Source organism: Rhinolophus sinicus, chromosome 3, assembly GCF_057876585.1.
Source record: "Rhinolophus sinicus isolate RSI-liver-muscle chromosome 3, RSI-T2T, whole genome shotgun sequence".
Lineage (NCBI taxonomy): Eukaryota > Metazoa > Chordata > Mammalia > Chiroptera > Rhinolophidae > Rhinolophus > Rhinolophus sinicus.
Genome location: NC_142503.1, coordinates 52,687,528 through 52,700,951, shown reverse-complemented (window position 1 = coordinate 52,700,951; position 13,424 = coordinate 52,687,528). Strand labels below are relative to the sequence as shown.

General features: G+C 35.4%; 1 protein-coding gene across 8 annotated transcripts in view; it reads left to right on the top strand.

Moving 5' to 3' along the window:
• The window catches only part of SSBP2 (single stranded DNA binding protein 2), a 273,310-nt gene that overhangs the window by 70,193 nt on the left and 189,693 nt on the right, over positions 1–13,424 (top strand). For all 8 annotated transcript variants that reach the window (XM_019715082.3, XM_019715079.3, XM_074328767.2 and 5 more), the window contains exon 3: positions 8,059–8,120. In XM_019715082.3, coding sequence (XP_019570641.1) covers positions 8,059–8,120 — 62 coding nt within the window. The remainder of the gene's footprint in view (positions 1–8,058; positions 8,121–13,424) is intronic.

The window sequence follows — 13,424 nt, the reverse complement described above, 5'->3', positions numbered from 1 at the left end:
AGTCTTGGCAACAATAATCAAGAAAGCAAATTTGCTTAAAAAAAAAAAAAGACATACACCACTATGTCTCAAAATGTCATTTTTCACAATTTTAGAAAATATGGTTTTCTTTTGTTTTAATTTTGTATGGATAATAGTGGCTTGATGACTAGATTTCAATTAGAAAACACTTTGATAATCTTATTTCAAGTTCTTGTTTCTCTTTTTATTTTTCTCTTTCACCTATTTTTAAACTTTGAATTTGAGCTTTCTTACAGTGGTACTTTTTCTTCTCTACTTTATATAATGGTGAGATTGAGGAGGATTTTATTTTATTCTCTTATATGCAAGGCACATAATGTGCTAAGGTGCTTTACATATTACTCTGATTCTTATAAGGACTTTGCAAGATAGATGGTATTATTCCTGTTGTACTGATGAGAACGGAGCTCAGAGTTTATATAACTGGCTCATGGTCACACAGCTTAGTTGTGGAACTAGAATTTAAACCTAGGTCTATGTTAATTTCAAAGCCCCTGGTTTTCCTTTTATATCTTTATTGTCCAGTATGGTGACCACTGGCCATATATGACTTTTTGAGTACTTGAAATATGACTAATCCAATTGAGAAGTGCTATAAATGTGAAGGACACACTGGGTTTTGAAGACTTAGTATGAACAAAAGTATATAAAATATCAATAACTTAAAATTTTTAATCATAACTTAAAGTGGTAATATTTGGGGTATATTGGGCAAAATAAAAAGTGTTACTAATATTAATTTTACCTCTTTTTTCTTTTTTAACATGGTTACTAGAAAAGTTAAAATTGTACATATACAGCTCTCGTTTGTGGCTCCTGTTTATATTTCTACGGGACGGTACTGCCCCCAAATCATGTTGTCTTCAGGGAGCTCAGTAGTTTGGCCCCCACCCGATCAGGGACACAACAGGCAACCCCTGGACCAGAGTACCCTGCCTGGCAAACACACAAGTAAACAAACACACATAACCCCCCCGATCGTGTTATTTCATTACTTGGTGTATGTGAACTACTAGGGCCTATGTGCAACTAAGGAATTTAAGAGGTTTGCTCACAACACATAAGAAGTCAGTTGTTTTACCACAGAAGTAATATGTTCAGTGTAATAAAAATTTGATTTCAAAGTTAATTCAAATCAGAACAGAAGTTTAGTGTATCTTTATCTCATTAAAACATTAATTAGAAGACTTTGGTCTGTGACGGTTCTAAGTCACATTGACTGTGATATGACAGAGGAAGTGATTGAAATCACAAGGATGCTCTTAATATTTGTATTATTAATCACTGCCAACTTATAGTATATTTAAAAGAATCTAAAGCCAGCTACGGAGATTTTTAATTTCTATTTTAGTACAGTTGAAAACTTGATGAATGATGAAAGGATTTACTGATCTCCTTCCTTAGATTAAGGACCATTTTGAATTGGCTCAATTTGTTGAATCCTCACGGGTTCCCAAGACTGTACTTTGTTACCAACATTGTAAGATACCAGGTACAGTGATTATTAAACTTCATCACAAAAGAAAAATGTTGCTAGCTTGTGTAAGGAAGTTCAGCTATTTGGACTCAAGTGGATTTAACAGATAACTAGGTACTGTACTGATATGCTCTGAGCTCAATGGACAATGGATACACAGAATTTCTAGGGTTATTTGGTAGAAATGAGATTAATTTCAGAAAAGATTTACTCATTTTTGACAACTGCTTGCCATGATTTTATTTTGTGTGTCGGCATTTGGAATCCAAAAGTGAGTATTTCTCTGAATTACCAGTCTGGTTCAGTTTCACAAGAGGAATCAGTTAAGCTGAAAACAAACTACTGTCCTCAAAAAGAAACAGTATTTCTGGACTTTGGAGATGAGTGCATGTGATTCCCAGAACTATTCTTCACTTTCTAACTTGTCAAAACTCTGAGTGGTTCTGTGACAATACATTCTCATTATCTAAATAACCAATGCAGGGTTGGCTACATATAGGAATTGGCTTGGTGTCCTTAAATAAAATTAAGAATTAGAGTATTGCAGAGATCTAGATTTTTTCCTCTTCTTAATTTTTTTTACATTGTTTATACAATATTTATATTATTTATATTGTTTATACAATGTTACTAGCCCTTATTTGCTATAAATTGGTTAATAAGTTAGCTGGAAATAGAGGCCTAAAAACATCTAACAGATTGTGTCTTCAGATTTTATTTAGGGATGCTAAATTATTGAACACCATAGACTCCAAAATTCTGATCTCTCTGTTTATCTTTCACCTGTATGAAGAGAGAAAATAATTTTCTAACCAGTTTCTTGAACTTTAATTTGGAGGCAATATAGTGGAAAAGAGCATAGGCTTTGGGGCCAGACTTCTGGGTTTGAATTATGTCCTGCATCTTATTTATTTATTCAGTTTTCTTAATTATAAAACGAAGATGATCGTAATAGCAGTTTAAAGTTGTGCTGAAGTTTAAGTGAATTAGTACACACAAAGTGCTTAGAAGGGCCTGGCATGGAGTAAGTGTTCAAAGTGTTATTTTAAATTCTTGGCCGATCTTTTCTATCTTGTATAGTCTTTCTTTAGAGTCCAAGTGAGTGTATATGTATATATACACATACATCTATCTATCTATCTATCTATCTATCTATCTATCTATCTATCTATCTATCTATCTATCTTATGTGAATGTGTAGGAGCCAAGTGTCTGTCACTTGGATGGTCCACATTCCTCCCACCTTCTGGGTGACTTTTTCTATCAAAATGGCTCCAGCTCTAGTCCCTAATATTATAGGTTGTCTTAAGTCTCCTCTGATATTTCGGGGCCTTCCTAGAGGGAGGGGGCTTGGGGTCTCTGCTGTAATTTCTTGCTCCTACTAAGTATTACAGCCCGACTACTTCTCCTTCTTATGGCTGATACCTTTTCTTTGCCTGAAGTTTTTGGTTTCTGGTATGACCTCAAAGCTCGACTCACTAATTGCTCTTGTGTATAAAATATTCTTATTGAAGGTTGGGAGAAAACTGAAGAACGTTAAATGTTGTACAGTATAGACAACAACATTAACTCAAATATTAGACATAACTATCCTTAAGTTCTTTGATCTCCTTGCCACAGGGAATTTCTCACTAGCTGTGTGCCTGGGGCTCTTTGCCTCCCATCTTGTTCGCTCCTGCATCCTCTCCCCTGTTCTCCTTTCCTGAAACCTCCCAGACACCCACCTCCAAAAACAAACAAAAAACCCAGAGAGACAATCGGCAACCTCCTAAATTTTTGTTATTTTATTACGTAGAATAGTAAGTATTTGTTCTCTACTTTCAAACCATTTTTGGGACAAAAAAATACAAAGAGAGAGAAAGGATTCATCAAGGAGCTTTTTCAAGAAAAAGGTATTCCTCTATAAGAGGACATCCACCTTTCTTCTAAAGTAAAGCAGCTCTATTCAGTAATCAAACTTTCTATGATTATGGAAATGATCTCGAATCTGTCTAATAAGTTGTCCACTAGTCTCTTGTGACTATCGAGCATGTAAAAAGTGGGTATTGCAATTGAGGAACATTCAGTTAAGTTAATTTTAAATTGGTTAGTCGCTATCATGTGAACAGCACAATTTTAGATTATCTGCTTCAAAGGGCAGTCAGGTTTTCCTTCCAGTTATACATCGAGTTGCTTAAATTTTTAAAATTAAAATGTAAAAGTTTTTCCTTTTTTTAAATCTTTAGTGTATAGATGCATCCATACTATATACATGGAAGAGTTTAGAATATTGGTGGGAACAGTAGGCTGTGTCTAAATTTAGAAGTCTCAGGAATTTTGCCCAGGAACAAACATATACATAGCTATAGCGGATCTTTTCTTAACAAAAGAGCTAGCTATATCCTTTTATGGTATTATTTTTTAAAAATTCTTACAAAGTATGTAAGGATTTATGAATACTCTGAAAAGTTTAGAGCTTATGAGCTTCAAACCTGCTGCTGTGCTGTTGAAGGGGGTCTGGATCATCCAAAGAGGTCCCGCGTTGACAAGACAGGAACCTGGAAAAAGGTGCTGCTGCCATCAAGGGGGGCCCCATCCCTGCTGCTGCTGCTGCTGCTGCTGCCACCCCAGCAACTGCTTCACTTTTGGAGCCAGGGGCAGGAAGCTTCTCTTCTGCCTACTGCCTTTTGATCTCCTGCTGGTGTCTCCTGATGGCAGAACTAAACAGGAAACCAGCTGGCAAGAAGCCCAGGAAATGTAATTTTCAGAATCCCAGCACCAAGTGTAGAATGGAGTATAGAAGGGTGGGTGTGAGGCTGAAAGGTAATAGGTAAAAGACCAGTATACCTTACTGGAAGCAAATAATGATGAAAAGTTAAGCAGCTGTGTATGCATATGTTCGTGTGTGCACGCACGTATGTTTATCATTTGTCTTTGTTTATGCAAATGTTAATTGGTTATACACACTGTTCACTGCTTTAATTTTTGTTTCACTTGTTTGATTTCAGTCGGTTTATATTGGTTCATGAAACTTCATAATTGTCTTTTTGTGATTATAGGGTATTTCATTCTATGAAATGCTCCATGATGTATTTCACCAGCCCCCCTACTGATGGACATTTAGGTTATTTCTGGCCTTTTACAATTACAAGCAATGCTTCAATGTAAATTGTTTTACATATATATGCACACGTGAACATATTTATAGGTTAAGTTCCTAGAAGAACTGCTATATCATATAGTAAGTGTATTTGTAATTTGTAATTATCATTTATAAAGCATATGGCATTGTCTTACCCCTGTCGACATACATCTTGTTCATGATTCAGTGTTTGGTTCTGCATTTATATAGAAATGCTGAAAACGCTAGATCATATCATAGGGACACAGCATAATCACATGAGACTGTCGAATGCAGAATATGGCAGTAGGAATGGGCCTCGAGATCTACACGAAAGTTACAGGAGAATGCAGCTTTTAGTTGGGCAAATGGTGGCAGGAAGGTAGGTGGATGATTAAACAGCAAAAAGCCCTAGAACACAGTGGGTCTGGGGTTTGAGAGAAATTGTACTTACAGATGCCACTCAAACACCTAAACAAGCCTGAAGGCCATGAACTCAGTACAACAGAAAATGCTCCTTCATAAATAGCAGAATTGTTTCTAAAATGACTATTGATGTTTAGAGGTATTTTCTGGCTATTCTTCAACCCCATCCATCATTAATGCATGTTGGCTAAAAAATTTAAACTACATAGATGAATGTGATTTTAAAATGAAAGTCCTCTTTTAGCTGTTTCCAGAGATCATTGTTGTAAGTAAGTTTGGTGTTACTTCTTTAATAGGAATGCACCAAAATGCATGCATATATATGCGCACTTTTTTTAAACAGAGAATGTTTTATACTATATATATTGTTCTTCAACCTCCCAAATCTCCAACTCGAAAAACCAATATAGCATGGCCCTTTTTCTATGTAGATACATCTTTTTATTTTTAATGATTACACACTGTTCTATAGTATGTATCAAAATTTATTTTATACTCACTATTGATGAATATTTTTCATGTTGTTTCTAATTTTAATTGTTTCTAACAATGCTCAGTGAACGTGCCTTGGTTTTCTGTAGATCAGAGTTCTGTTTTCCTATTTCATGCTTTCTCTAAACAAGCAATACCTAGATTAGTAATTAGTTTGGAGACAAAATCTACCATTCACTATGCAAACGTAATCCTATGCAGAATCATCTCTTCTTTGGAAATGCCTAAAGCATTAATTGTTCATTCATTAACTATAAGAGTATGGCTTTTGTGTTCACTTCAATGTGATGGACCAAAGTTTTAGATGCTTCTGCCACAGACTGGCAATAGAAAGTGAGAAAGATTAACTTTACTCACTATATAGCAAAGACAACTAGGAGGGTGAAAAAGATGATATGTGTGAACCATTTTGAGGAAGTAAGTATGATGAGTAGTAAGATGTAATACTGTAAAAAATACAAATGCGTTACCTTCAGACTTTCTCTGCTAAAAGACCATGTCAAATATAAGCCATGTAGGTATTTTTCTAGAGTGCTTTATCTCCTTAAAGAGCTGATGATTTGTAGACATTGTAAATTGCAGGAGGGTGGTGTGGTGTCGTTGGACTCCACACCGTGGGTCTAATCCTACCTCCAGCGTATCTGGCACTGAGACCAGTCATGCTACGTAAATCTTCCCTAAGTCATCTCATACTCTCCTTATGACTGAGAATAGTACTATCTGCTTTAGCAGTCATGGTATGTAAAGTCAAGATTAACTGAGATGAAATGCAAATACGCTGTTTTGGAAAATTTGCTGTTTATGTGATTAGGATGATTGCAGGGTTTGGGATTATTAGTGTATCTGGTGCACGTCTGCGAGGTCCACTATGCTACCCTTTCAGGAAGATATCAACTAGTGAAAACATGGAGAGGAAGATGAGACTCAGGTTTTTTATTCAATTATAACTTTAGTAAGACATCGGAGTTTTATTCCTCATAAGACTCATTAAGTACTATTCCTTATTTTGTCATGTGCCAGGAAGATATAATATCAATTAACTGAAATTATCAGATAAAAGGTAGCATAGATATAAAGATTATTTGTGTTACTACTTAGGAGAATGAAAGTTAGGATCTGGCTCACATTTATATGAACATGTTCTAGTTCATTGTTCATACTTAGTCTTTACAAATTCAAGTTCATGAATTCCTGGAAATTCTCCTATTAGCTCTTTTTAAAAATGGCTATGATATAATTTTCTGATCTTTAGAAAATTTCTCTTTGTTTTTTGAGAGCAAATTGCTTGTCTACTTCTAGGTTCCCATTGGTTTACATTTTGTGTTCTTAACTCTTTAAAAAATGTGACCAGTTTCAGTGGTTTTAATTGTACTTGTGTTTCACCATCTCTTCCTTAAAGAGGTTTTTTTGTTTGTTTGTTTCATTTAAGGCCACTTTCTCAGTTCTTTTTCTAAAACTTTAAAAAAAAATCCTTTGGGCTAAGAAGTCCTAACTTCTCCCATAGTAAGTTGTAGAAAGGATTCTTTGAATTTTTTTGAAATCTATAATTATAAGTATTTACTTCCTAGTAGTGTTAAGGACCTATGGATATATTTTGTTGATTGGAGTGTCGTTAAATAATTTTTAATTATTAAAAAAAAACACTAAGGCATACATTTGTACATAAAGATTGTTTTTGAGACTGGATCACCTTAGTTAAAATTATAACTCACTTCTTAATTGTTTTCCTGCTCTCTTTATCCTCCTTTACTGCTTTGTTTTCCTCCATAGCATTTGTCACCTTCTACCTCTAATACAAATACATTTTTTTTTCTTTTTTTTTTTTTGGTTTGTTTGTCATCTAACTTCCCTGCAAAAGTTTAATCTCTCTAGGTGCAAAGGTTTTTTTATCTTTTGTGTTCACTGCTATCCAGTGCTTTAAAAAGCCACTGTATAAATACCCACCCAGCTTTCCAATTTCTAAATTTAATTTGTAAAGTTTATTTAGTCAGAAGTTTTAATTTGGGGAGATACTGACTTAGTTTTAAATTTTATTATAGTGAACTCCAACTCATCTGAAATATAAACAATTGGAAAGTTAATATTACCATCTTTTAAAAATTCTTATTTTATAGAAAACATAACTTCTTACTCCCATCCCCTCAAATCAGGAGCTTTTTAAAAAATTCAATCCTTAAGGCATACTTTAGAGTCTACCTATTATGTCTAATCGCTTGCAAATTTCTGGGTTAGTGGTGATAACTGATTTTCATTTCATTAATAATGTTGATTTTGATGTACCTTAAGATCCTGAAATATCTTCTGAAATTCTGGCACAGTGGGAAGCAAATTCAGTAAAATAATGGTGACATCTTCTCTCATAGACTATGTAGTCAACAAATCACTATGTAAAATGAGTATCTGTGTTAACTGAGTAAAGAATAATACGAGAATAATTAAAATATTATATATTACCTTAATATTTTAAATGGGAAAATATTGTAATACGTCTGGGAAAAAGTGTTACTAGGAAAGTATTTAATATCTCTTTTATTCATTTTAGATAAGATGGGAAAAAAACATCACATTGGGGGAACCACCGGGATTCTTACATTCTTGGTGGTGGTAAGTATCCTTTATTTCATTTTTGCTAGCTTGGTGATGCATTTCAGTAGGCCTGCACTATACCTATTTATGATTTCATGCTTCTCTTTTATTCTTTTTCATTTTGTACAATTATTTTCTGAAAGGCAGCACTTAAAAAAACCACAAAAAAACCCTCAAAACTAGCATTAGTGTTATTTAACTTAAAATATTACTAATGAATCAAGTTGAAATTAGGACCAGTATGCGGAATCTCCAACTGTAAGTATGATTCTGTATTAGCCAACTTGGGCTGCCATAATAAAATACCATAAACTGGATGGCTTAAACAACAGGCATTTATTTTCTCACAGGTCTTGAGACTAGAAGTCCAAGATCTAGCTGCTAGTACAGTCTGTTTCTGGCGAGAACCCTCTTCCCTGGCTTGTAGATGGCCTCCTTCTTACTGCGTCCTCACATGGCAGAGAGAAGGGTGGGGGGGACACATGCGTGCTAGCTAACTTTCTGGTAGCTCTTTTTATAAGGGTTCTGATTCCCTCATGACTCTCATGACCTCTCATTAAACCTGAGGAAACTGAAGGTGGTAGTGGTGGTGAATTTTTAGGAGAGTGAAGAATAGTCCCCCAAATTTTGAAATAATTCTGTATCGATTCACAGATAGAACTGACTAGGAACATGCAAAAAGATTGTCAGGTAGTACTGAAGGTCCAGTTGATATCATAACTTACAAATTTCATTGTGGCACCTGTATGCCTAAGTATGTAGTTTTTCTGCAGCAGCAATTGGTAGTCCAGGTATTTGCATGAGAAGGTAGCCTTTTTTTCTTTTTGCATTTCGTCAATTAGAAGCATTTCCTCTTCAGTGCCTTATGCACTCATCTCTCAGCATCTTATGTGAAAGAAGAAACAAAAGCACTCTTCTAGTGCCATACATGTGGTTTTCCTTGATATGTTATTTAATGCCATCATCTTTTTAATGTCTCTTCTGAAAACATGCTTTACTAGAAGTTCCATGGTGAATGGAACCGCACTTGGTCAGTTGTGGTTGTGGGTTTCCCTTGTTTGTTTCACATACGTGTGGCAGGAACAGGTGCAGTTCTTTGGTTCAGAGTGTTCCTGTATTTGGAACAACGGTTCATTGCAGTTGAACACTATCGTTGCGCTGTTTTCCTGGAGTTTAAGACCAATCTCTTGTAATGTACAATATTGTAAAAGTCAACTTATCATTTTATATAGTATGTATTTATGATATCTAGATCTAGACAGCAAATCCTTAACTGTTTGTTGAATATAATTGAGTCTCCTCACCTGTTGACACCCTTAGATTTTGTATGTTTCTGATTAGGTCTACAAAGTGGCATAAGAAACCATTTTAGAAGTCTGTCCCTATTTTATTAGTGGGCTAATAAAGTGAGGATTTTAAGTTTTCCATTATAGGATTAATTCTGTTTTTTTGCACCTGTTTCCCTTTTATTCTCGTTCTCATGAATTTAACCTATTTTCATACTGTAGATAGAGCTCACTGAATACTTTGGCTTTTTGCTTCTGTCAGACTTTAGCTCTTTTGGTCTTAGCCATCTGAAGGTACAGCTCTTACATATAAGTAATAGTATTATAACTGAGCTATGTACTGGTTCTAACTAATAGCAGTACAGGAGGAATACGCACGTCAGCTTGGGAGAATTAGGAAAGCCTGCAGAGAAAGCTGAAAGTTGAGTGAGGGAAGGGTGATTTGGGGGGGCGGTACTTAGTATGTATGAAGTCTTGAAAAAAGGGATGAGTGTGCATTCAAGGAATGACAGGTAGCTTGGACCAGTTGAATTGTAGGTGCAGTGCTATGAACTGATAGACTATAAGGATAGAGATAAAGGCAGGGGCCAGATTTTGAAGTCCAGGAGGACATCAAGGGTTTTGGACTAAAGCTCAAGATTTTAAACAAGGTACATTACATGATTAGACTTGTGCTTTTAGATACTCACTTGGCATCAACACCGAGATGGATTGAAGAGGGTTGAGAACAGGGTAGTTGTAATTTACAGGGTAGTTGTAACTTTTCAGTTGAAACGTGCTTAGGTGATGGATCCCAGATAGTGAACACTGAATGGAGTAGTTTGGAGGTGAAGGAGTAGTTTCTCAGGTTTTAGATCTGGATCATGGGATGAACAGTGATGCCATTGACTGAGCGAGGGAATATAGAGAGACCAACAGGCTTTGTAGAAAAGACCATGATTTAGTTTGGACAGGCTACATTTTGAGATTCCTATGTGATATTCAGATAGAGATGCCCTGTACAAAGTCAGAGACCTGGGTCTGTAGCTCTGAGACAGGTCCATAATGGCTTGTGAGTTATCAGTATTGACCAGACTGTTGGTGAAGCGTGTTCATAAATGAAACTGCCCAGTGTAAAACATAAGAGCAGGGCCTGGGGTTGGAACCCTGGAGAAAGCCAATGTTTAAGCATGGGTAGATGAAGAGAGCTCTCAAAGGAAAATAATTGGAGAGGAAGGAGAGTAATCAGGAGAGAATAATGTTTGGGAACCAGGAAAGGCATTCAAAGGAGAGATTAAATTCTGCAGCAAGTATAAGTGAAAAGACCCAAAGAGTTTCTCAATTGGGAAATGAGGTGAACTTTAGTGGTTTTGGGGAGAACAGATTTAGTGGAATGGCAAAAGTGAAATTTCGAATGCTGCTATAACTCATTTGTCCAGCTTGAGGGTTACTGAGAGTAGTTGAGAAGTGTGGTGGCATGTGTAGTAGTTGTAGGATTAACAATAAAACAGGACCCAACATTTTTGTTTTTAACCTAGAATAGATTTGCTCACAATAGATAAAGTGGAAAGAGTGGGGGAGTTTGAAGATGTATGGAGAGAAACACATATCTATGAAAATGCGGAATAAAGTACAGGAGAGATGAGAAGAAGAGAATTTCTGTCTTTAGTAAGGTATAGAGTATGTGATTTCACTTTGTAGAACTCTTTTTCCTTGCTTCTGATGTGATTTCCATTATGGCTATTTTTTTTCTTGCCCAGTTTGCACGATGCCCATTGCTGTCATATTTCCCGTGCCTCCCATGTTCATTACTTTCACCTTGATCTAATCCCCTTTGAAAACTTATTTCTTGTCTGTACACTTTAATAATAGTTCCCAGCTCTTACATGAATTTCAGAAACCGAAATGCCAAAAACTTCTTTTCTCTGAAATTAATATCCTTTTCAATTTGTGTAATTTAAAAATATACTTTTTAAAACTTTATACAGTTTTAATGACAGAAACTGTGTCCCATTTTAATTTAATTTTATATGTAAAACACCTTTGGAATAACTTTGGGCCAATGTATCTATATCCTGAAATTAAAGGAAATGGAGGTCAGTTTCACTCAGTTAATAAGAAAACATTTTTTTTCTGGCCATGCTACCTATATGAGACTATCCTAGAATATTTTTTAGTACCTTTATACTTCTTTTAAAAATACTTTTTCAGATACCATCTCTTTGTATCTTCCAAAAGACTGTAAAATATATAACAGATTTTTCTTTCTTTTTACATAAAGAAACTAAGGAACAAAACTATTTGCTCAGGGTCAAATTTAGAATTACAGTTGAAGTTTCCTGAATTATAACCGATGCTTATCTCAGTAACAGATATTATTTCTTAAACACAGAGCAGAATTTAGTGGCCCACGATTAATAAGACATTAATTACAGTTCCCTTTTGAGCATCGTGAGTGGCTAATTGCAGACAGTAGATGTAAATAGAACTCAGAAAAATTGTCTCTTCTGAGTCCAGTCTATGCGTATATTGAGGCATCCATGGGTCACTGGCAGCTGCTGTAGCATGAGAGGGTGGTTGCCAGGGGATGCTTAGGAAAAGAGTTAGAGTGCAAGGGTCAAAGGCAGGACAACAAAGTGCTTGTTATTCTATCTAGGACAGGTACCTACCACATTCTTACAACGGCCGATGCTGCTCAAGACTGCCAGAGCTATATAAACCTGCCCACCATCAGCATACGGCATTTTGAAATAAGAACTCTTAATACCGTACTCACATTAGAGGCAAAATAATGTAAGAATTAAAAAATTCAAGCCCAGCTCTGCCACTAACTGTGTGACCCTTAGGTAAACTATTTAACCTTCCTAAGCCTCAGTTCCCTCACCCATAAAATGGGAACAATATGGGAGGATTAAATGCTAAATCAGTAATGCTTAGTATATGATGCTTGAATTTACCACATACTTATTAAATGTAAACTATTTTGATACTTTAAAATGTGAATTTATTACTAATCCAGGAGCATTGTGAAAATTTTATGATAGCAGGACAAAAGTGAATGCTTGCATTTTAAAAAGTATTAAGTAATGCTAAGGAGTAAGACAAGTACATACACATGGAAGTTCAAAGGTTATGAGCAGGTACATGTACATGTCACGTACAACCTCCTTAATCTTCTTATGAATTGATAGTTTTCTTCAATGTGGATTATGACATTCACTGATAATATAATTTTGGGCCAAAGAGAAATAACTTCCTTAGTTATTGAGAGTTGAACTTATAATTACGTGGCTTGCTCCTCAGAAAAAAGTGTTTTCCCCAAAGCTTGTTTTTCTTCTTCCTCTTTTAATTTTCATTTTGAGATAGTCCTTGATCTGGCCAGTGGCATAAAGGTTATATAATTAGGTTAGCATCCCATCTTTTGGGACACATTTGGCATGTTTATTCACCCTTGTAGACTACTCTGACAACCATTTTGCTTTCTATGTTCCCTAGAGATAGTGACAGCTAGCTCAATCATTTCAACGCACATGCTTAGGATAGAAGGAAAACAGCGTTCGGATGACAATCAGTTTGGGAATCCTGTGTTTTCCTTTGATTTATGTGGGGGAAAATGTTAATAAAATATGATACAAGAACAAAGATTTTAATACTTCGCTAGTTTCACTTCTCTATGGGGAAAAATTTAATAATAAATGATACAAGAACAAAGATTTTAATGCTTTGCAAGTTTGCTTCTGTAGCTTTTTCATTTGTAAAATAGATTTTTCACTTGTTTCTGTTTAAGAATAAAGAGACTGGGTAAATCTAAAGCATTATTCATGGTGATGAATTCACCACATTTCAAGGATAATATTTTGCTTCAAGCTTAATAAGTATAGGGATTAGAGGAACTGAAAGCTTGTTAGCCACTAGCATATCACATTGTAGAGAAAATAAGTGTGTGCCTATTGATTACTACAGCTTTGTAACATAGTTTGAAATCAGGAAGTGTGATGCCTCCAGCTTTGTCGTTCTTTCTCAGGATAGCTTTGGCTATTCAGGGTCTTTTGTGGTT